Source organism: Toxoplasma gondii, chromosome XII (assembly GCF_000006565.2).
Source record: "Toxoplasma gondii ME49 chromosome XII, whole genome shotgun sequence".
In the NCBI taxonomy this organism is placed as follows: Eukaryota; Apicomplexa; class Conoidasida; order Eucoccidiorida; family Sarcocystidae; genus Toxoplasma; species Toxoplasma gondii.
In genome coordinates, this window is record NC_031480.1 from 5,225,914 (window position 1) to 5,249,016 (window position 23,103).

At 56.7% G+C, this 23,103-nt stretch overlaps 3 protein-coding genes across 3 annotated transcripts; 1 reads left to right on the plus strand and 2 right to left on the minus strand.

Moving 5' to 3' along the window:
- Window positions 1–191: 191 nt before the first annotated feature.
- Window positions 192–10,258, minus strand: AP2XII8 (AP2 domain transcription factor AP2XII-8). Its single transcript, XM_002367321.2, has 3 exons — window positions 7,687–10,258; window positions 7,130–7,201; window positions 192–6,875 (listed from the first exon to the last, which is right to left on the minus strand). The coding sequence occupies exons 1-3, from the start codon at window positions 8,023–8,025 to the stop codon at window positions 2,247–2,249; spliced, it is 5,040 nt and encodes a 1,679-aa protein (XP_002367362.1). The 5' UTR covers window positions 8,026–10,258; the 3' UTR covers window positions 192–2,246.
- A 1,596-nt stretch (window positions 10,259–11,854) lies between these two features.
- RPL35 (ribosomal protein RPL35) lies at window positions 11,855–16,106 on the minus strand. Its single transcript, XM_002367322.2, has 3 exons — window positions 14,895–16,106; window positions 13,613–13,926; window positions 11,855–12,754 (listed from the first exon to the last, which is right to left on the minus strand). Exons 1-3 carry the CDS (start codon window positions 15,060–15,062, stop codon window positions 12,700–12,702), a joined length of 537 nt encoding a protein of 178 aa, XP_002367363.1. The 5' UTR covers window positions 15,063–16,106; the 3' UTR covers window positions 11,855–12,699.
- On the plus strand, window positions 15,361–23,101 carry TGME49_250820 (hypothetical protein). The gene is made up of 4 exons (XM_018780937.1): window positions 15,361–16,269; window positions 17,291–19,058; window positions 19,562–20,314; window positions 20,856–23,101. Exons 2-4 carry the CDS (start codon window positions 17,292–17,294, stop codon window positions 21,804–21,806), a joined length of 3,471 nt encoding a protein of 1,156 aa, XP_018635075.1. The 5' UTR covers window positions 15,361–16,269; window position 17,291; the 3' UTR covers window positions 21,807–23,101.
- Window positions 23,102–23,103: the final 2 nt, after the last annotated feature.

Consider the following 23,103-nt stretch of genomic DNA (forward strand, 5'->3'; position numbering starts at 1 on the left):
GTCGAAGTTCCGATTTCTTCTTGTATCTACATGGTGGTAAGTGTTGCAGTTTATGTGCATGAGACGGAACTGGTAGCAGCAGTATGGATGGAAACTGAAGACTCGCGAAGGGTCGGACGCCGTTTCTCTTCGTTTCCTACACAGAAAACTAAATTTGAGAAACATTTTCTATCTCCTGAGAAGCTCAGCGAGGCGGTGTAAATTTGGAGAGTTTCCGAAAGTGTACACTAAGTTGAAACGGATTTCGTGTTTCCTTGTTCGGCGACACGACATTCACACGCCTTCACAAAACGTTCGGCCAGCGTCTCTGCGCCGACCAACCTACACCTGACCGACTCTGGTTTTTTCCCAGATTGTCCTTGTCAAGAAAAATGCCAAGAGAAAGAGTGCACTGGGCACACTACGTCCGCTCCCACATGCTGCATCGACACACAACTCACACGGTCTTGCCGCTGTTTCACTTACCCCCAGATAAAAACACCCGAGACTCCTCCACTGTTAAAAACGCACCATTCACCACATTCGTAAGAGGACACGCCGCACAGGAGACCAGCGCGCATGCACGCGCATCTAGAAATGCATTTAAATAGATACTATGTACAGTAAGGCGAGGCGTTACTGCGTGCGGACGCCGCGCTTCTCCACACAACTGTTTCGCTCGAGGGCAAGTCTCTCGCAGGCAGCGGATCTGGAGGAGCTGAGAGCACGCGTGGCTGGCGAGTGAACCTCCCCTTTTTCGTCCATGCCGACAAACCAAACTACTGTCGAAAGAACGTTTCAGCGCCGAGCGAAGGGAACCCGAACTGACGGAAACGCCGCACGCTGCCTCTGTTGCCGCTCGCGGCCAGTCCGGAGAGCAAGCCGCCCCCCCCCCCCCACACACACACACAAAACACACCTGGAGGCGACAGTGAAAAGAAACATACACGAGCGCGAGGCGGGAGAAAAGGGTTTGCGAGGCTCGTCGCCAGGCTGTCTGTACACCTCGCATCTCCGGTTTCTCGCCGCTCTGCGTCTCTAAAGCCAAGACAACGAACAACTTCTCCCTCTGTTCCTTTCGTCCTCAAATAGACCCTCCCTCGTGTAAGAGGCAAAGCAGAGACGAGTTTCAGCGAATTGTGGACGCAAGCGTCCGCAGACACGGGCATATATCATACATACATATATGGATATATATGTATATACGCACGTATCTAGGGTATACACCACATGCGCAGAAGGCGAAAAACTCTCGAGCTGGGTCGTCTGCTAGCCGGACGGACCCCGACTGACTCCCTTCTCTCGCGTTCCGTGGAAATCTGGAAATTGGACGTGTTCAGCACGACAGAAGTTTGGCGTCGCGTGCCGCGGCTCACGCTGGCGCAGACTGCAGAACTTTTGCCTTCGACAGCCATGTGATGATCTACAGAGGCATCGTGAAGACGTCGATCGGTGCGTGACACGCCCCCACGGAAAACAAGCCAGACGGCAGGGCTGTACGTTCACCCGCTTTCCAACACAACTGAGCTTGCACCAACTGTACACGAAGGAGAAAGGTTGGCTTTCAGAGCGCGTCAGCTAGAAAGCAACGATGTGCGGCCCGGAAGCCGGGAAACCGCTAAAAAAGTCACACAAGCAGCTGTACTGACACACCCCAACCTCCAAGAGCCCCGCACCCAAAACGAACATTCGAGAAAAAGTGTGTAGCTCGCGAGAAACAGCCACAAAACAGAAAAGATACGCCTCGGCTCCTTCCCCCGTCTGCTGAACACCGACAGACGCAACACACAAGTCCCTCGAGCGGCCTGCGCCGACCCCCCTCGCAGGCACCGTCGTGACTTCTGAAGAGACACGTGGAGAAAAGACAAGTGAAGAGACAGATGCCTCCTTCAGTTCCTGCAGCGCATGCAGCCTTTCTGTGATGTTTCATCTTCACACTCACTTTGGGGCCGCAGCCATGTGGAAGAAGGGGGAAAAGTGAAAAAAGGAGAGGGATCTCGCCAGAGAAGACACCTGCAGACAGTCGTGGAGGGTCATGAAGAAGACGGAGAATAGAGAGAAGGCGCGTGCGGGTTTCTACACAGATGTTTTCTCTGCGTGAGACACGTTTCGTTAAGAAGTATCTCGGTTCTCGTTGTTGCTTGAGCTGAAGGGTGTCCAGTCAACTGTCCGAGAAAGCAAAGCAAAACTCGCGACAGGAAGAAGCTCAATTGGCGTCTGTGTCTCTCCAGTTTTCCCCCTCCCTCTGTTTCCACCATCATCAGTCCTCATGCCAGCACCCCTGCAGCAACTGATACGTGTGGTGGGTCCGCAGATCCCGAAGCGACGACGGAGACACCGGCAGTCGGAGCCGAAGTGTCTCCACCGGCAGGGGTCTCTTTTTTCGCGTGCGTCCCGCTTGGGCTCTTCGCTTCAGCGCCATCCTGCCTGCCCTGCGCCGCAGCTGCACGACTGGAACCATCGTCCTGTCTCTTTTCGCCGGTTCTCGGATCCGGCATTGCGCCGAGAGACGTTGCTCCCGTTTCTCGCCCCTCCGCAAAAGGACCGGCTCTCATCATCACCAGGGCCTTCTCGGGGTTCTCGTTCGCTCCTTCACCACGCCCGCGGACTTGCGTCTCTTCCTCAGTCGCCACAGCCGTCTTGAGGATATCTTCGCGGCTCTCTTCCCCGCCCTGCGACCCTTTGGCGTCCTTCTTCGCTTCTGCAACTCCACTGGCGCCGCCTGCAGGCCAGCCAGGAACAGCGGGCCTCAACGCGACGAGTTCAGCCCCGTCGCTCGGTCCTTCCTGCGAGGCCTTGCCAGTCTCCTGTCCGACCGCGTGACGGCTCCCCGTCGCCGCGCTCGCCGCCGACGCCGCGGCTGCAGCCTTCGCGGCGGCCTGCAGCGCCGCTGACGCTCCACCGAGGTCAAGGACGGGGAGCGCGGGTGCGAGAGGCTGGCCCGTCGAGGCCTGAAAAAGGCCTTCTGGCGGCGCGCCCGGAGCCGCGACGGCGGGCCGCACGTCGGAGCCCTGTGTCGCATCGAGGGGTTGCGAGAGACCCAGGAACGTGTCTGAGTCTGCATGCACTCTCTCGACCTGCGGAGGCCGGGGCGCGGCGCCGGTGGCTGCTGCCGGAGGCAGGAGCGAGGAGGTGACCGAAGGCGAGGCGAGGGCGAAACATGCCGGAGAGACAGACAAGTTCTCCGAAAACACCGGCGGCAGCGCATTGCTGAACAGCTGGGGAGTCCCCGTCTCCAGCGGCCCTGAACTGCTGGAGAGCGACGACTGCGGCAGAAGGACGAGGCGCCTGCCCGTCCCCGACGACCGCCGCCGGGGCGAAGAAGGGGAGCCCAGCGGCATCGGAAACGTCGACGGTCCGCAGGGTGGAGACGGCCGCGGAGGGACGGAGAAGGGTGAGAAGGGCAGGAACGCCGACGGCGACGGCGACAAAGTCGGAGAGCCGCCGACGGACGACGCGAGACCCGCGAGGGAACCACCCAAGCCCGCTTCAGGTCCAGAGGACGACTGCGCGGGGCCGCGCCGCCGCCTGGACTTGTCTTTCTCGCCGCGAGCCCCAAGGATGGGAAAAACCGGCGAAGCCAGCAAGTCGGAAAGCGGCGACGAGAGGTAGGCTAGGACGCTCTTCGTGCGACTCGACAAACCACTGGCGACCTCGTCTTTGCTGTCGCCTTCACTGGCGTTGTGGCGACGAGGCAAAAGAGAAAACCGGTCGCTGTCTCGCTCGCCTTCCCCCTCGACGCGCGCGCCTTCCTCGGATCGCCCCCTGCGGGCCCCAGCGGGTCCGGCCGCCTCCTCATCTTCTGATTCTTCGTCTCGGCGCTCCCCGCCCGCGCCCGCAGCCACGCTGTCTCGCATTTTCTTGCGCTCGTCGCGTCCCAGAGGCGGATTCTGGCTCTCCGCGTCGTCGCCGGCCTGCGCCCCCTCTGCGCCCGAAGTCCGGCGCTTCTCTCCGAAACTCTCGCCGTGCCGCAGAGAAGTCAGCGAGGGCGGCAGCGCGGAGAAGCAAAGAGACGCAGCCGCCTTCTTGTTCTCCAGGGGCGGCGAGGAAAGGACGTTGCCGTACGGCCGCGACCGCCCCGCCAGGGACGGACTCGCGGAACCCGCAGGCCCCCCTTGGGCCTTGTCCCCGGCGGCGTGAGGGCGTGGAGACAGCGGGCAGGGGCGCACCCCCAGAGGCGACGAAGAGGTCGACGAAGGGCCCTGCAGGTCCTCCAAGAGCCCCGCACCTCGCGCCTCCGCCGTCCACCGCTTGCGCTCTGCGGAGCCGAGCCCGGAGGCGAACAAAGTCGAGGGTGAGGCCAGAAGCAGCGGCGAGAAGTCCACACAGCGTCTCTTCAGGGCCCGTCCGATCCCGCCGTTGCTAGGCGAGGAAATGAGGAAGCCGGGGCGGCAGCGTACCGGCGGCGAGACTGGCGGCGAGGGTGGCGGTGAAGAGAGGAAGGAGCTTCCGGCCAAGCCCGCGCCGGAGGCGAACAGCGCCGAGTTCAGCGACGAAGAAGACATCGACGAAGATGGCGAAAACTGCCAGTTGCGCGTCCGGAAGAACCCCTCCCGGCTCTCGCCTCGAGACAGCAAGCCCTCCCCATCGTCGTCGTCTTTCCCTTCATCTCTGTCTCTCAATTCGCGCGTGAAACTCGCAGCCCCTTCCTCGCCCTCCGGGGCCCCACACACATTGTCGGGGCAGTCCACCAGGGAGAACAGCCAGGACGGGTTTCCGGCTCGACTTCGCGAGTACGAAGTGGACCTTCGCCTCCTGACCCCCGTTGCGCTGCGTCCACCTCCGCCGATGTTGCTCTCCTCCTCCCCGCCGACTCCACGCCCTGACACGCCACTTTGGGCGCCAGTCACGAACGACTCTTCTTCTCGCCGACGCGCCCGCTTCTCGCCATCGCGTGGCCCAGCCTCGCCGTACATATCGTCCCCGTGCATGCTGCAATCCACCTCGATGCCAAACCCTGAGGCCTCCCCTGCTTCTCTTTCAGACGCCACACCTGCCTCATCCTTCACAATCAAGTCCAGGCTCGTCCCAGCCTGGCACCCCACCCCTACGTACTCGGCGCCCTCACCCTCGGTCTTCATTCCTTCTTCGCCTTGGCCGTTCATGTCCGCGACAACACCAACTCCTGCAACGCCTCCCACCCCGCGGCTGCTCACAGGCGACGAACCGGTGCTCGAGCTGCTTTCGCTCCCGCCGCGACCGTTCCGGCTCTGAGTCTCTTCATCCACTGTGCTCGAGCCGCCTGCGCTGGTGCTGCTGCTGCAGGTCGGAGAGCCGCCCGCGCCCAGGGCCCCGGAGGCGAGGGGCGCGCCCGAGGGAAGCGCAACAAGGCCGGGCTGCGGGTACGCGCCCGGCAGGAGCACGGGGTGGCCCTTGCCTTTTCCGACGCTCGGCGACGACGCAGAAGTCGAGAAGGACGACGGTGACGCTGCAGACTGCGGATGAAACACAACACCCTTCCCCAGTCCCGGAACTGCGTGCAGCTGCCCACCTACCAATGATCCTGGGCCCGTATTCGCAGCTGACGGAGTCGAGACGTCCTCGGCCGCCGAGCCTCCAGCCGCGACCGCCGTCGCAGGGGAAAAGAATGTCCGAGAAAGGGCTCCAAAGGGAAGGAGAAGGCGAAAACACCCCTCTGGAAGTGTGCGCTGCTCGCCTTCCTTCGCGCCCTGAGCGCCCCCTTCCCCACTCGCTGGCGACGCCCCGCCGCCCTCCGCACCACCGTTCTCCCGCGGGAGAAAGGAGGCGTGAGATGCAGGCACGGAGGAAAGCAGGAAGTTGCCTCGAAGCCCGCCGCCGACAATCCCCAACGCAGGATTATTCACGGGGCCACCCGGAAGGCCCGCAGCCGCCAGCGCGCGGACGCCGGTCGCAGGCACGACAGCGCCCGCGGCTGGGGCGCCCGACGTCCCGGAAGCCGGTATGGCAGCCGCGGCGCCTTTGGCGTCTCCAGTGCCGTTGCCCGCCGCGGCCTGGGGCGCGACGAAGCCCGGAAAGAGCCCGAAAAGCGCCGGCGACGGATTCAAGGGGTTGATCACCGCCGCACCATTCGCACCCGCCACCGCTGCAAGCCGCTGGTGCTCTTCGACAGTGATGAGGTTCCCGCCCGGGCCTCGCACTGTGTTCGCGCTCCACCCTGGAGTCCCCACCACGCCTGCGACGCCTCCTGGCGCCCCGGACACAATCGTCGCTGGAAAAAGACTCACGCCATGCACCGCGCCGGGAGCCCCCGGGACAACGCGCACATTTCCAGGGACCACGCGCGGTCGTCCTGGGGCCGCCGCCTGGGGCCCGCCAGCGTGGAGCCCCGCCGGCACGGCGCCGACCGCGATGTTGGCGTGCTGGCCTGTGGGGGGCACGGCGCGGGGTGTCGCCGCGTTCGCGCCGTTCAGAGGGGCACACCGCGTTGAGGCGCCACGCCCGCGCGGCCCTCGCCCGTTCGCGGAGGTCCCCGCTTCCTCGCGGCTCTCTTCACTCGGCGCGGAACCTGCGCCGGCGCCCGTTCCGCGCTTCCTGTCGCCAGGCGCCTCGGGTATCCGCGCTGCTGCCGCGCCCGCAGCCCGCGCTACGCTCCCGGGAAGCCGCCCCGGGCCGCGGGGCGAGCGGGCCGAGCCGGCAGCCCCGCATGGTGGCGTGGTGGCGACGGCGCCGACTGCCGCAGCGGGGTTGGAGGAGACGCCCGAAGGGGGCGGAGAAGTCGACCCAGAGGGACTCGACGTTGGAGACGAGGCTGCGCAAGAGGCGGCTCGCCGGTGTTTCTGGCCACTGCCTGACGAGCTCGGACTGTTCCGCGACGGTAGAGACGCCACCACGAAGTGCGGCGGCAGCGTTCCATTTGCGTTGATGAACTGACGTGCTGCTTCCGCCTGTTCCCAAGCTCCTTGGACACCGTAGCGCTGCAGACGCAGACAAGAGACTGCGAGAGAGGGATTAGAGGAACGCGCGCCGGGGAGACACGAGGTGAGAGGCACGGGAGCACTGATGCGACTGCGCAGGAACAGAATGCTACACAAAAACAGAAGGAATGCCACAGACTCATGGAAGTGTGTGGAGGGAAGGAAAGCGGGTCGACGACACTTGTCGAGGAAGCATGGGTCTGTCTGACACCGAATAGCCGCACCGCGGAAACGAGTGCCTCTCTGAAGCTTACCGAAATGGAAAAAGACTTTTGATGGCGGCCAGCTCCAGGCCCCTTTTTGATACGGTAAACCAGTCGAACTTCCTGGAACGGATGCAAACACACAACGCGTCCGCATCTCGAGAAATACACAAACACCATGGTACTTGCATCTGTCCACGGCAAGCCCACCACAAAGCATAGTGTATCGCTGGAAGGTTCCAAGTCTGTTGGCGAACCCATGCACTGAGCACCGGTACACCTCGAAACTGGAGAAAGATTCCCGAGATACAGGATCGCGAGACTCGCGCATGACTATTATCGCAGTCTACAGTGTAGCAACTTCTGCAAGGGTCCGTGCCATACAGTTCCGCGTCTCTACTTCGATCTGCCATGCGTCGACTCTCCGTCGCGCAGGAGGCGAAAAATGCACCTGCACCTCCACTGAGAGTCATAGCCTTGTCGTCCCAGGAGTTTGTGATAAAACCGTAACTCGAAGATTAGCAAGTGTCACCCTCGGCCTCCTTCAGCACCCGTCGGCACGGCACACCACGCAGGAGCGCTGGGGAGATGCGCGAAGTTTCGCTTACAGCCTTAGTGCCAGGTTGGTAGATGTGGCCAGCCTCAGCTTCGACGGGCTCGTAGGACGACGGACTTGCAGACGAGTTCAGAGACGCGGAGCCAAGAGACAGAGATGACAGCGGACTGGCGTCGCCAGCTCGGCTAGTGGGCGTGCTGGCTGCAGAGGCAGCTTGGTCATCGGCGCCCATGGACGCTCCGTTGGCGTCGACGCCAGCGCCGAGAGACGGAACGGGGGCTGACGGCGCTGCCATGGGGGCTTGCAGCGGACCTGAGAGCAGGTTCGGGTCCGCAGAAGCTTCAGGCGTACACGGCGTAGGCGATGAAGGGAAGGCCTCCGCTTTGATCATCGTTCCAGAGCGGTGGAACGGGGATTTGAGTGCATTCGCGGGAGGAAAACGAGGCAAGAAGGGGGAAAAAAACGCCGGCGGGCATAGCCGCACCAAGAAGGGAAACTGAGAGGAGTGAAGCAAGCAATGAACGGACGGGAAAACCGAGCTGCTGACGCCTGCGAAAAGCGCCGGAAGCCGGGAATAAACGGGATGCGCTACTCACGACGTCGAGGAGGGAAGTCCGGGGAAAGTCGGCGTGTTTCGGGCGCAGCTGACCGCCGCGGGAACGTCGAAGGAGTGGAAAACGAATTCGGCGCTGCGGCCAGAAGAAACGACGCGGCGATTCCCGTTTGCTATTTTCCGCAAGTAGACGGGCAACACTGAATGTTCATACGGTTCCAGTACGCCGTCGACTTGTTCGCTGGTAGAATATACATCTCTCAAGTGTTCGCACACCGCGACCCAGAGATACTGGAGAACGGAAAAAGTCGCGCCTGCGAAAACGACACGGAGAAGGGGAGCCACGAAAAATCTCTGGTCCACAAAAGAAGGGCAGGAGAGACTCGCAGTCCTTCTGCTCCGGGCACTCCTGCTGCCTCGAGGAAAAGAGGGAAAGTCGCTGCCAAGAACCAGTGCGTCGAGGCCGGAAGAGAGACTCTAAAACGGTTCCTTCTTCACATTTAGTTCGCCACAAGAACGCACGATGTCCCTGTGTGTCGTTCATGCCTGTCCGCGTGTAGAAACAGTCCGGCGAAAGCGGGACGGCCAGGCAGGAAAAACAGAGACGCTGCGGCGCAAGAAGGGCTTCTGGTGACCCTCGAGAATCGGCGAAAGCGAATGTTCCTCAATTTTTGAGCGCGCGTTCCAGGAGACAAAAGCGACGGCGAGCCTCGAAGAAATCGTTTCGGTAGGCGCAGTCAGGTCTCGACCATACGGTGCCTCCGCGTTGAAGCAGGGAGCATCCATTTCTGAAAAGAAGGTCCGAGAAGGGTTCCTGCGCCCTTCTGACCCCTTTTTGTGGTCCAGTTTCTCACGTACTCGAATCAACAAAGCTGCTTGCCCCAGCCGCTAAAAAGCCATCGCACAAAAAGAGAGACGGCGGTGCGCCTGTCACGTTTCCCTTTCAGCGGCAGCCACGCGTGCTCCATTGCAGCGACGTCGTTCCCGTTCATGTGCTGGGCGCACGGGTAGCCTCAGTCGGCGATGCGCGTGCGCTCTCTCTGGCGTGGCAAAACGAGGTACACAGAAATAGGAATCTTACAAGCAACGCAGCGAAAGGAGACCCCGATCTGTCAGGAGGCGGACAGAACCTCTCCGTTGCCACAATTTTTATGGCTAGCAGAAGCGCGACACCGCTGAGAGACTGGAAGAAGAAGAGAGACGGGGTTCTCCGCCGATGCCTCAACCGCTGTTCTGTCTAGTCACTGGAGATTAGGCTCTCTCGCTCTCGCTCCAGCCTCTGTATGTGGAACGCACTATCAACGCGCCTTGCGATCTGTGGTAATTATCAGGTGCCTTCCGCCCCACACCTACTCGTCATTCCTGCCATTTCCGTCTCCAACACTACACCCACCCACGGTGGTAAACACGAATCGACGACCGCGCAGCCAGGAAAAACCACGCCGCTGCCACGAGCAACTGCGCCAACTGTACCCATGTACCACATACCACTCAAAAGCGGTTGCTTCGTCTCCCCTATGAGCCACCAAGCGCATTCCTCTTGATGAGAAGGCTGAGTGGGATCCAGTATCCACAAGAAAATCACACTCCGCAGCAACCAGCTCGCTGGACACTCTAACCCGCTGGAAGCGCAAGCTCTGAGGAATTGCGGAAGCGAAATTTGAGACATCAGCGTTTCGTCGAGCGAGAGCCAAGGAGTCTGCGAGTGTTCCAGCCGTACAGCCGAACGAGGTTTGTGAGACCAAGGCAGCAGGTGTGCATCGCCACCGCCTCAATCTTGACAGGAAACCGACAGCGGCACATCCACCATTGTGTCGTGTCCTGTAACAAGTGGAGGTCGTCCCGCATAGATATTTGCTGATATGAAGGACGAGATGCTGAAACGCGTAGACGGCTACAGTCTAGAGAACCGAGCTGCTTGCTCCTGCAGTACAGCAAGATGTTTAGAGTGACGTCTAGGCGCGTGTATCATGGATCGACTCGTCCGCTAGATGCAAAATGTGACGGGTGTTGTAGCGAGGAGGAAGAACACAGGTTCCATTTGGGATAAAGGGGAAACAACTGACCTGACTGTGTGAAAAAAAAAGCCTTCCTCGGAAAAGAACATTTCTTGTTCGGTGATGGCTTGGACAGTCTACTGAGCAAGAGCTACGATCAGTTTCTCTGCTCTAGACTTTAATTGTCTGGAGTGTGTCGTTTCACTACAAGTAGGAAACCGAAGATGAAAGTCGAAGCCAGAATTCGGACACACCGGCAAACTACAGGTTAATCCAGGAGTAGACTCATAGATATTCTGAGAGTTCTCGAAACCATGCTACTGCAACCGAACTTGGATGGGTTCCGTCCCTCTCACTGTGTTTCCGTACAAGGCGGGAACCACAGATCTCTTGTCCTTGCAACTGTACATCGTGAAGAAATGGCGAACAATGACGACATGCAAGACTACTAAGGAACCGCAGTGACGCAGAAACGAGTGGAACCGCACATGTTGGCACCTGGATGATGTGCCAGAAGCGAACCTGTGGTACACGTGCCCAGCCGTTGCCTTTCCCTGGTATGAACTACCGCGGGAACAATTGAGCGTGTTGATTGCCGCAGTCACTACAATCCTGCCTTCTCCAGTACCATAATTGGTGCCTCGGCTATTGCCCTGGAACCAGTGGATCTATCTACAACAAAAGACAGAAAGTACGGATTGAGTGACAATATAAACCTGAAACATCAACACCGTTTTTATATTGCGTACCCCTCGCCTGGGTCTATGCATCGAGAGGGGGCCAGCCTCGAAAGCAAACTGCTCGTCGCAAAAAGACTTTCATGGGCATACTCTATCGAAGCCAGGGTGACACTAAAATAACAACTTCTGGAGGTCCAGGGAACCAAAACAGGTCTGACAATGGCAGCTTCTCTTTCATGAGTGCAGGTAGGCCATACCCAGAGCGACAAGGTTCAGAAAAGTGCAACACCCATCGGGTCGACAGGGGTGGAGACAGTCGGATGTGGCCTCGGAGAGTCCCGTTCCAAACAAAATCGTACAAAGCATCTTTAAACGCTGAGGACGACGTTCTAGAGCGTGTCTTGTTCTCTGCCTGCGGAAGCAGGCGTGCTGCAGGAAGTTTTTTTCAGACAAGGAATAGGCGTATACTGTTAGCAAAGGCATGTTCTTTCCTGGCTCCGTTCGAAGAATGGTTTGCACCACGAAGTTTCAACTGAGATATTTCGGGGAGTGTACGTGTTATCTGTCATTTTCTGATCGCGGGCATGTGCCGAAAAACACCAGCGTGCTGTCCCGCAGTGTAGCCCGTAAAAGCCTAGTCGTTTGTGTCATACACATTCCTCTCAAATAAACTAGAAGAAGTATAGCCAAATCGCTTCGTAGATTCTTGTGGTGTGTCCCGCATCCGGGTTTGAAAAATTCCTAGGCGAATTATCAGAGGTGTGGCGCAGATGTTGACGCTACTCTGACTTTTCCGATCAGGAACAACAGCTTCTCTTGGGCAACCATCGAATGGTTTCGGATGCTGCTCTAGTATGTAAGGGACAATCCTACACATTGATACACAAATTGCTTTCAAACATACCACTATACACCGCCAGTTCTACGGAGACATATAGAGCCAGACTCTGGTTAAAGAAAAAGGACAAGCATTTTCCGACACATACCATTGGGTGAGGCAAGCAGGCCGGTTCTTCATTAACTCATCCGCGTTTTTCTCTCTTGTCGCCTCCCGTTTCAACCATAGACCTGGGAGTTTACCAGAAAGCCTTCTTCAGCTTCCTTAGTGTGTGTTATCTGCTCACAATGTCAGACCCAGTGCTACTTCGTCCCATCTGTGCGTTTTACTAGCGCAACACTACCTCTGCGACAGCTCCTCCTACAAAAAATGTAGCCAGTGCTGCGATCTGTGTCTCGGCAAACATTCGTACGTGAAAGAAAAAATGAAGTGACTGGAGACGACTTTGTCTTCGTCAATCGACGTGAGGCGAGCCCCATGTGCATGCGAGGTGCACTGTGAGGACTACCGGGATAACGCATTCCGGGCCCCGAGCACCCTGTTGTTGCTCATTTTTGGACCTCGAACAGATTCAGCACAGACAAAGGAGTTAAACCACCGAAGACGGAAAGAAAGAGCGGGAAAAACAGGAAGTCAGTCTTCCTTCCCAATTCACTGTCTCACCGCCCCCCATCACACAGCTGCCGCAAGACGCCAGAACACAGAAACAAGACTGCTTCTTGAGAAACGAGGGGAAGTCGGGAGCCGGCCGGAGCTCGTGTGCGGTGTATGGCTTCCCCAATCGTTTCAGCTTCCCTTTCTTGAACGACGAAAAAAGATCTGGTGAAAAAGTCTAGAGGCGCAGCAAGGTTTCTCAATTACAGACAGAGGTCCAAATCAAAGCCCGGACTTTTCCACTTCTTTTTTCCCGGCATTCAGGCTCAGATTCTCTCAGCTGTCCCGTCCCTCAATTTTGGCAACGGCGGCAACGAAACGTTTCTGCGGGGCGCGAGTGGATTTAGGCGATCAGAGCGAACTTTCTCTTGGGGACGTTCTGAGTGCGCTTCATCTTCCTGGGAAAAAACGCACACAAGCCCCAGTGCCAGTGAAGCATTGATAACGGTAAACTTTCTGTAACACAACAACATCGACGATTAAGCTGTATTACCCTTTCACTCGTGGATGAGAAAATGGAATCAAGGCTTCTGGCTCCCGCCACGCAAGCAATCTAGCACGCAAGATACTGCACGTGACTTCAGTTATTGAATGCCGACAACCAAGTTTTAAATGATTGCTGTACACCACCTCCCACTTGACAGCCTAAGGGACACCACGAAGACGTTTCGCAAAGCAAAAAGAAACGTCACCACAAACAGAACCCACAATGGCAAAACATAAAAAAACTCCTCCCGGAAGGAATCTCCAAAAAACACGGCAAACGCCTCTTATGCACCTGCAAAGGCCGAAAGAGAAAGAGTGTCTTCAGCACCTAACACAGCCACGTCGCGCTGCTTGTTACCTTCACCGCTGCTCTGGTTTCAAGCCCTCCGGTCCTCATTGAAAGCCACTGCCTCGCATGCCGCGGTCCCCAAAAGCAAAACAATCGACGCCAACAAACAGAACCTGGGGGTTGCTAAAGCCATTTGAATGTCAGAAGACATTCAGCACTACTGAGATTATGGTGTTGGGGTTAAGTATCCTGCAACATGTCGGTCCACACCGGCTATGCTCTCCACGTACAAAAAACAGCCCATAAGCGCCGTAGACCCCTGCTTCACCCACTGTCTCCATCTGTTGAGCTGTAGCGCTCTTTACCCACGTTGCCCCGGTTACCACATTCCTCACATCTGTTTTTCTCCGGAGTACGCATTAAGACAGTATTCTCAGCGTGGCCGGAGGTAAATCTGAAATATCCATCCGGCGTCTCTCACCTGACAGTCATTTTCCTTGTCTGGGAAGCGGTGAGGCGACGGCGGATAGCACGGGTCTTCTTGGCACGAAGGTCGTTGGGGATGAACTTCTTGCCCTTGAAGGCGGCCCGCGCCTCCTCTCTCTGCTTTTGAGTGTAGACAGTGAGCACACGAGCGATGCCCTTGCGGACTTCGGTCACCTTGGACAGCTTAGAGGCTGCGCTGCCAGTGACTTTCGCCACGCGGAGCTGAGCGAGCTCCTTCTTCAAGTCCTCCAGCTGCTTCACCAGCTCCTTCTGCGACTTTCCTCGCAACTCGTACGCGCGGATCTTCACCTACACAGCAGAAAAGACCATCAGTTCCGGGAAACGCATGAAAAGAGCCAAAGTGGGATTGAGCCGCAGGTACGGCGTTTACAACCGACACGGACAGGAGGAAGGCGGATACAACGGCGAAAGCGAAGGAACCAGAGGGTAGAAGGAGGGATCGAGGTCGAAGTAGCACCTCGAATATAAAAGCGGAAAACAGAAAAAAACTGGAAAAGACCATACTTTTCTGGGCTTGAAAGGAGACCGCCACAAGGAGCCCGCAAATGGACTAGACGAGAACCGCCGGAATGAAACCGGTACATCAACTGGCAAAAAGCGACTTTTCTCCGCAGAAAGTGTGTAGTTTCAACAAGAATTAAGATAAGGAAACGAGGAAACAAGGAACACATCGCCCATCGCCCGGACACCGCGTGGAATTGCTGGACGAGGGGTTAAACCAGGAAAAACAGAAGACAAAGTGAAACGTTCCTCTTCGCGGGCGTATCTCTCCAGAAATGGAGCACGACGCTTTCGCCACGTGCACGAAATTCGGTTCGTTTCCTTTTCATTCCACGAGAGAAGAGAGGCCGCATGCCAAGCCTCTCAGCAGAGTCGACCGATCGGTATCGGCCAGCGTGTGCCGAAAAACGTAGCAGGTATTTCCACCCTTCCCATCCCTGCTCTTCTCAATCCCGTGTCTGCCGACGACATCTCGAATATTCAATTTGCGCCAGGAAAACATCGTGTCGAAAAAGAAAACAATCGCGGCGTTCTCTCGGCTTTCTCCACTTCTCAGACGACACAAACCGGCCTCGATCCCTTACACAGCGTGCTGCATGGTACAACCACCAGATGGTGGACTGGAAACGGAATACTGCTGCGAAAAAGAGAAAAAAGACGAAATCAGAAGGACGACGGGCAGTCGAAAAAATCGCGTTGGGAAGGGACCTGAGAAGCCAATCGTAGCGCGAACACAGCGAGGCGTGGGGCCTTACCATTTTGGAGCAGAGGAGCGGAGAGGTGGCAGAAGCGGAAAGGGAAACAACGAATCCACAACCGACAAAAATGTCGAGAAATAAAGCACTGGGTTCCGCTGAGAAAAACCCCAAACGCAGTCGGCTCCAACCTCGTAAAACGAGTCCAGAGGGACCCCACTGCTCCATCCTCCCAGCCTCCTGACACAGCAGTCTCTCTTATATGGGCATCGCCGCTCCGAATATAACCCGCCAGTGGGATTCCTGCGCAGTCTCCAGGCGCTCGGAGCCTGTCAGTTCCCCAGTTCGGAATATAAGCCGACCAAATATATGGCATAGCCGTAGCCCCAGGGAACGAGGTCGATTGAGTTGTGGCACCTTGACAAGGGCTCGCGTTGGCTTTTTTCGTGGTGAGCGAGCCAGAATCGAGACAGCGGGGGCGCTGTGAACTCTGCTGCGTGACAGGCGTCCAGTTACGCAATTTCGAGTCGGTTTCTTTGTGTTGTCATTGTCAGCCCCGATTTTTCTGGCAAGCGAAAGGCGTTGCACCCGCGGTGTGTGCGAAAGTCCTGGAAACAGGCTCCGAAAAAACCTCGGTTAGCTGCTCTTGTTTCCTGCGTCGGACCAGGGTATGTTCGGGTCAGCCCGGTTAGGGTCGAGCGCTTGCCACGCTTGAGTCTTGTGCTTTTGCTTTCTTCGTTGACCGGTCTCTTCCGTCGCATTTCCCAGCTGAAGCTCCACTTTTAAAGCTCTACCATTTGGTTTTTGACCTTGAGTCTCGAAAATCCTTGTGCCCTTAAGCTGAATCTGAAGCCAAGGACTATCTTATATACCTGCCAGTTGCGTGTTGTGACTCGAATGCGAGTGAACGCGTAAATACAGCCATGACCGGGCATCGACGTGGACGTGCTTTTTTTTAGTAACTTGAACACTCGCAAGGGGTGTGTTGGCACTTTGTTGAGTTTCTTCAACTTCTTCCTGAGTGGGTCGCGCTTTGTATGTTATTGTTGTCTTTCGGCTGGTGGCGTCTTCCAGAACCGTTGGTCTCGTTTCGAATGGGCGACGCAAGAGTCACTGTGCGCGTGCTAACTTTCGTCGTAGTCTCTCAGTTGTTGACCGAGGACTTTCGCAAGACGATTTCCTCCTTGTGTTTTCGTCCGGGAGGGGAACGAAGAACGGCCATAAACAGACTTCGACATACACGACAATTCGCAGCCAAGGGTGTGCTGTGTGCTTCGTGTGCTTTCCAAACTGGCAAATTCTCTGCCGTCCACACGGTCGCATTTCGCACCTTCATGCCTCACTAGATCTGTACGCGCCGACGTTTTCTTGACATTCTGAAGAAAGAAATCGAAGTGAAGCGTTTTACTACAACGCCGTATCCCGAACGGTTCAGGTACGCCAACGGCGCTCTTTCCCGTCACGAAGCCATTGCGACGTGGAGGCTGGTGGATCGCGATACTTCTCGGAAGCAGCTGTAGATTCTGTCTCCGTGCTAAACATGTATGTTTGCTTGGAAGCTGTAGTCATTAACAATGTTGTTTTAGTATAAGCATAGAACCAATCCGGTATTTTGAGACGCGAGGGGGGTCATTTCTCTCTGCTAACGCATCTCTTGAAATCGACAGGATACCCGACGCAAAAGCTTTCTTCTGTACTGTGGGGCAAAAATCCAAAGGATTTTGGAATTTACACAAACGAGGCCGGAGCTTTCCAACCCCATGCAAAAAAATGTTTGAGTGTTGGTGTCGCATGCTTAAACAGCCAAATAGCTGTCACAGCAAAACGAATTCCCAAAATAAATAATGTTAGAATCTCGTGACTTATTAGGTAGAACCAGTTCTTCATCAAACACACTGTTTCTTTTGCTGGTTCCGCTACGAAAGCTTTAGATAAAATACTCTACATCAATTTTTTTAGACGGATGCATATCAATTTTTTGCTTTAGCTCGAGGACAAGGTTAAAGACTACTTTATGCATACATAAGTGGACCTCGGAATTTCCCAGTCACAGAATGCGCGCGCTCGAGTGAGTGGCCACGTCTGGCGCAGCTTCTTTTCCTGGTGACGAACATTTTTTCTTGGGTGCTGATCAGACGTGACTGTCACACCGAGGTTCCCAGCCGGCAGCCGTGGTTGACACACACACACACACATGAGGCACCACTTCTCGGCAGTGAGGTCCACATTTTCGCCTTCTGTTTTTACCCCATTCGTGTTCTTTCGCCGCGGGCCAGATTTTAGTTGGTACCTGGTTATAACTGGATGCTCACGTTTTACGTCTGGAACGCATGGATAGTCCTCAACTGTTCTGAACCAGTGGGGAAGGTCTCGGAGGTTTGTCTTTTTTCCCCGATCCGCGCTCTGTTGTGCTCGCATTGACATAGTTCCTTCCGTGTGTCTCACTGTGTCTCCAGAATGCCGAAGGCATACGCGCGTGCAGAGCGCGGCAGCACGTCGCAGAAGGCCCGCGACCAGAAGGTTTTGAGGCCCCCAGCGTTGGATGTCTCTCGCGTGTCTGGCAAGATTTCCGACAGGAGCGAGAGGTCTGCTTCGGCTTTGATGACTCCGCAAAGCAGGAACTCGCCTTCCGTTTCTGCGCCGTCGACGCCCGCGCGCAGCTCTAAAGGCCACTCTGACGCTGGGAAGGCGAGACGTGGACTCCAAGAGAGCGCCAGAAGCCGGTCACCCTCGCGGAAGGTGACCACCGGGAAGGGCAAGAAGCTGGAACACGCTTCGATGGACGGGCAGCAGGGCGAGCGGTCGCGTGCAGCGGATCAGGCGACTCACAGCCAGCTGGTCACTCTGGACTTTGAGCGGGGCGTCGCAGAAGCGCCGAGACGCGCTCTCAAGGGTCAGACAGCGGGAGTGCAGGTGAACCACCACGGGTCTTCTCTGCAGAAAGCGCTGGATAACCTAACGCCCCGAAAGGCAGCCCTCGCTGTGGAGCTCGAGAGAGCGCAGTTGGAAGTCGCCTCTCTGAAGCGCCTGGTGACTGAGGTGTCGTCAGGAAAAACTCCGCTCGCGGTTCCGGCCGAGTTATTTTACCAGTTGAGTCTCGCATGTCTCTCGGGGAACAACCGAGTCGCGGCGAAACCCCACTTGTCTCACCGCGAGGATGTGGGGAAGTCGAGCCCAAAAGCTGCTGGCCATGGGCGGCAGGCGGGCAAGGGACGAGAGGGGGGCAATGAGGGAGAGAAGCGCGGCGCTGCTCTGTCTGCGGCTCAGGAGGAAGCGGTGTCTGGCCTGCGCTCTGGACCTTCGTCAGTCGACTGGGGCGAAGTGGAACAGAGAATCCGAGTCGATGTAGAAGGCGAGGCACCGATGGTGTGGAAAGACGTGTACAGACTACGGCAGGGCGCGAAGCCTGAGCACATCTCGTCGTCGTGCTCCGGCGTCGGAGCTGGGGAGACAAAGAAGGGCGCTCTTGGAGATCATTCGCAGATAAGCGTCGACATCCCGTCTGGTGACGAAGCAGCCGCTTGGCATCCGAAGGGAAACAAGACTGAACAGCGAATGCTTTACTCCCCGAGAGAAGGCGGCTTCTCCTTGTTTCTCCCCGATACAGTGAATGCGGCCATGGGGCATCCCTACAGACGTTCACACTCGTGTACGCGAGAGAACCGCGGCATCTGGCCGCAATCACTCATCGCGAAGAACTTCCAACAAGTCACAGCGACTGTCATGGAGCAGAGCTTCCAGCTCGAGAACCAGGCAGCCGTCGTTGACAACTTGCAGGCGAGCTTGAATCGCCTCGAGCTGTTGCTTGCCGACGCGAAGAGCGAATGTGCAGACGACACGAAAGCCAAAGGCGAAGACGCGGTTGGAAAGAACAGTGGAAAGACTGTTAAGGCAGGTGCGAACCAGCGCGGGACCGTCAACGCTCCAACGGCCTCAAAAATCTCGCCGTCCGGAGTCATCCCCTGCGTCGTCATCGAAGACCTAGGCACGGGCGGGTCGAACACTGCGAAGGAAGTTGAGATCGAAGAAGGCGAGACACACTCTGCAGGCGGAGTCAGGAAGACGAGACGCTCCGTATCTCCAGGCGTCAATTCCGAGTCTAGCCCGTCGGACGAACTCACCAAACAAGATGGACTGACCAGAAAAAGTGTAATCCACAGCGGGGGCGCGAAGAAACGCGAAACACGTCACGGGGACGAATCCGGCAAGAGTGGTGATAATGTGGTAAGTGAAGACAAGCGGAGCGACCAATTAAATTTCGGCTTCAACTTCAGCTGCCCGTTCAGAGCAGGCACTTACTTCGCTGACCACTCTACCAAGAGATGTGCTAGTCTGCAGAGGGAAATATTACCTGCTTGGTAACTTGCTTTTTTGTCACCGAATCTCCGGCGACTTGATGCTTGACCGACAAGTCGTTGCAGTCCACCAGGTGCCTGGCGAACCGCAGGCACTGCCGGCCCCGTTCATTCTCCCCATTTGACACTGTGATGTTTCGTCACCGAGGCGTTACATCCATGAGTCTCGATAGAGACAGCTGTCTTGGCAGGGAGACTCGTGACACCTCGCGTAGCTTTTTCAGATACCTCTTTGATACTCTCTTTTTCTGACTTGCTGATCCAGCCGTTTTTTTTTCAGTTCGACCCGCAGCTGTTTGAGAGGTCTGTTTCCTCGAATTCGTGGATTAACGGGGGTTCCACGTGTTGACGCACCCTCTCCTTTTTTTGCAGAAGGAAACACCTCATCTCGAGCACCCTGTTCGCTTGACTGGGACGTCGAGTTCGGAGTCGCCGGCAACCTCGAAGACGGCTGTCTGCGGGAGTGACTTGCGGAAATCCACCGCCTCTGGCGCCTCGGCTGAAAGCCACCAGAGACTTTCCCCTCCGTCTGGGGCTGTGGTGGCAAGCCTGACAGGGAACGCCACCACATCGGCTCCTTCTGGGGTACAGAGTCCGAAGTCTGGGACTAAAGGGCCGCAAGGCAAGAAAGCTGACAAGCAAGTCGAGTCTGTTGGCGCCACCGAACAGTCTGAGGTCTCTCCAGAGCGAAAGGAGCCCGAAAAAGTGACCAAAGCCAAACCCCCGAAAGCCAAGGCAATCACCAAGAAGGCCGCCGTTCCGGAGAAGCGGTCGGCCTCGGCTGAAGCTGTGGCCTCAAGTGAAACCGGCGTTGGCGACACTCATCATCGCTCCTCGGTTTTCCAGAAGAGTTTGTGGGGAGCTGGGAAGCAACAGGAGGCCGAAAACACTGACCGAAATGGCGCTGGAAACTCCGTCGAAACATCTGCTGCAGGCACCCCAGAAGCGGAGGTGCCGCTTTCGCCTCCGCCTTCTCCCGCAGAGGTGTTATACGTAGCTCCTGAGATGTCCCCAGAAGGCTCTGTCTTTATCCCGCCAGTCTACTATGCGTACCACGTTGGCGGTCAAAATGCATTCTTCGTCCCGCAAGGCGCATGCGCACCGGGTGCGACAGAGTCCGGAGAAGTAAGGCACGTAGAGACCTCCAAGCAGCAGACTCAGGGAACATTCTTGCTGTAGTAGGTGAATGTCAATTTCTTCTTCTGCAGCGACTTCTTCGACTGGTTGAACGCCAACACATGCACATGGTGCTTCTGAAGAATATGGAGACGGCAGAGCGACACATGGAGTTGTTTGGACTGCGGGGATCATGAATAAAACGAAGGGTTCCACACCAGTTATTCAAGAGAGGCAGCCTGTTAGTTCAGCCAGCCAGACTGTGAAGCTGGAGGAAGAGAGAAGAGACTTTGTGGCGCGGCTCTCCCAAGGACCTTCGTGTGTATCTCCCGTACAAGTCGACGTCGGATTCTGGTCTTTCGTGTTCTTCGCATCCTAGTTTTTTATCGGAACTTCGTGATCCCGTCCTACACTTTTAGGAAGTCTCCCTCACCTTCGTACTCTGCCGTGTGGCGACCCGTTCCTCTTTGTTTTCGCCTTCTCGGTTTTGACCTCTTTCCTTGCTGTGTTCCACTGCCTACGGCCGTTGCCTCCCGTGTCTGGTCTGCAGGTCCAAGCTGCCCTCGGAGGTCCTCCGTCGCCGCAAAGTGGGGAACGACGCGTCCAGCCTTCTCGCGGGGCGTCTTTCACGTCTCACCACTCGAGTTTGTGGATGCCCGCAGGGCCTTGCGGCGCCGCGGCGAATGAAGGTGTGGCTGCAGCGAGTTGCTCCATGTCTGCTGTACCTTTTATGTGGAATGGCTTGGCCCATCCGGAGTCTCCGTTCTTGGCGGCCGTACCTATGGTGCCCGCGACGGGCGTGTGGCGCCACGCGGAAGTCCCCAGCGGCGCCGGTGCATTGGTGACGGAGCCCATACCCCGGGAGAGTTGTCCCTCGGTTCCTTTCTACGACGGCGCCTGCTGCAAACCTACGGCACGTAGCGAGAACGGAAGTGTGAAAGGGCCGTCTGAGGCTTCTGCAGTGTCTCGGTCCCGCAGTCAGCTCAGTAGGAGAGACAGCGGTGCGCTTCTCCCGTCGTCACTCGTGCGAACTGCCTGTTCTCTCATGTCAAGATGCCTGGCGCGTGGAGGAGACAACTATTCAAGTGCAGCGCCCTCCGAGATTTCGGACGGACTGACGGGCAGAACGCACACCGTGTCGAGTGCCGGAAGACGGGAGGAGAGTCAAAGCGGCGAGGGGACTTCGTCGCGGCGCTCGCTTCTCCACACTCAGGTGTCGGCGGATGCGGCCAAACGCGTGCAGAGCAGTGCCGTGGGTCGGGCCAAGTCATGTGCAAGGCCGAGCGTGAGCAGGAACTCGACTGTGGGAGAAAAAAGTCGGCTGAACCCGGTGATACAGACATCTCTGTCAAAAGAGCTTCTCTACGAAACAGCCTCGCCGAGAACGAGGGAAACGCTGGACGTAGCGAAACGCGCCGCTAGCTTGAGGGCGGAGCCCGATCAGAAGGTGGCGGGTCTCCTTGAACAGTTCAAGAGGGCGGGGAGAATTGTCATTTCCTAGGAAACACACAAGAAGGCTTGTGCATCTCCAGTTGTGGAACCCATAGACAGGAACCCACGAGCGGAGGGCAAATTAGTCCTAGGAAAGGCAGGTACCCGTGTCGATCTCCAGTTGTGGAGCCCATGCACAGGAATACACGAGGACGGGAATAATTATTTTTTCGTAGCAAGACAAGAAACCGTGAGCACTTGCTTTCGGTTGTGGAACCCCTGAACAGGAATAGGGGAGTGAAAGAGCGATGGAATGGTGGTGTCTGCGTCGGGCCTTTGAGAGGATCTCCCTTTATCGATACTCATCTCCTGTCTGGCGTCGGTAAATCTGGCCATAAATCTACAAATTCATGTCCCCGAAATAGGTGTCTTTGTCGTAAAATCGGTTCGCCAGTACGTTTCCGTCCGGTCAAGCTTGCGGTTTGTTTGTGCATGTGCAATCAAGGTATCCCACGGGAAACAAGCGGATTTTTGTGATGCTTCACCGGTTCGTTGAGGCGACGCGGTGTGTGGAACCAGCGCGTCTGCACCTCTATGTGTTACCCTTTTGTGCAAATAAAAAGTATACACACAGCAGACTCGTCGTTGGAATTGAAACAGTTCCTCCGATGTTAATGAGGACGTTTTTACGCTCTGAACACCAGCCATAAGAATTTAGGTTTGTACCTGTTGCCGTTTCAGCTTCGTGCACGCAAACTTCTGCAGGCATGTGCAGAAGTCACGCCTCTCTGCGAAACTACACACGCACTTCCGACGGGCCGAGTTGGTTTATTCGCTGCGCTTTTTAGGTATTTTTCTCCGTTTCGTGGCCGTTCCCTTTCTCGCGTTTGTTCCCTGTGGTTTCACGGTTACATTGTGGAAATCAAGGACTGACGTTTTCTTGACACGACTTCCCGTTCGCTCCTGTTTTCTGGCTGTTGTCTTTTGCCGTGGTCCATTAAAAGATTGAGGGAAGGTTTTGCCATAGACTGAGCAACTCCCATTTGTATATCAGCGGATCCCTTTTCCTCCGCGCCTTATGGCTCCTAGGGCTTCTTTTGAAAACGGTGTCTTCCTTCGGCAGTGACAACAAGCCGAAAGACGTGAATACCCTTGTTTTTTCATCCGCCTGCACAGAGGGGAAACTGCATCCAAAGTGTGTAGCGAGGGGCACATAGAATGCGTGCTCCCCAGCTGGCTTGTTCAAAATGTTAAGACGCTGTTGAGTTCTTACCCCATTTCTTTTCTTTGAGACTGACGCTCGCTTTTTGCCCGGTTCGTTCCCCCGAAAAAACACTTCTTTTCTATATACTGGTCAAATCCGTCAT

What these genes read in the sequence shown, in the direction of transcription:
- AP2XII8 (XM_002367321.2), bottom strand. Translation starts at nt 8,025, where the DNA reads ATGATCAAAGCGGAGGCCTTCCCTTCATCGCCTACGCCGTGTACGCCT. An exon ending in ACCAACCTGGCACTAAGGCT is followed by an intron (nt 7,202 to 7,686) that starts GTAAGCGAAACT and finishes CATCCGTTCCAG; the next exon opens with GAAGTTCGACTGGTTTACCG. An exon ending in AAAAGTCTTTTTCCATTTCG is followed by an intron (nt 6,876 to 7,129) that starts GTAAGCTTCAGA and finishes CTGCGTCTGCAG; the next exon opens with CGCTACGGTGTCCAAGGAGC.
- RPL35 (XM_002367322.2), bottom strand. Translation starts at nt 15,062, where the DNA reads ATGGAGCAGTGGGGTCCCTCTGGACTCGTTTTACGAGGTTGGAGCCGA. An exon ending in CGCTCCTCTGCTCCAAAATG is followed by an intron (nt 13,927 to 14,894) that starts GTAAGGCCCCAC and finishes TCTGCTGTGTAG; the next exon opens with GTGAAGATCCGCGCGTACGA. An exon ending in ACAAGGAAAATGACTGTCAG is followed by an intron (nt 12,755 to 13,612) that starts GTGAGAGACGCC and finishes GTTTTTTCCCAG; the next exon opens with GAAGATGAAGCGCACTCAGA.
- TGME49_250820 (XM_018780937.1), top strand. Translation starts at nt 17,292, where the DNA reads ATGCCGAAGGCATACGCGCGTGCAGAGCGCGGCAGCACGTCGCAGAAG. An exon ending in GCAAGAGTGGTGATAATGTG is followed by an intron (nt 19,059 to 19,561) that starts GTAAGTGAAGAC and finishes CTTTTTTTGCAG; the next exon opens with AAGGAAACACCTCATCTCGA. An exon ending in GTGCGACAGAGTCCGGAGAA is followed by an intron (nt 20,315 to 20,855) that starts GTAAGGCACGTA and finishes TCTGGTCTGCAG; the next exon opens with GTCCAAGCTGCCCTCGGAGG.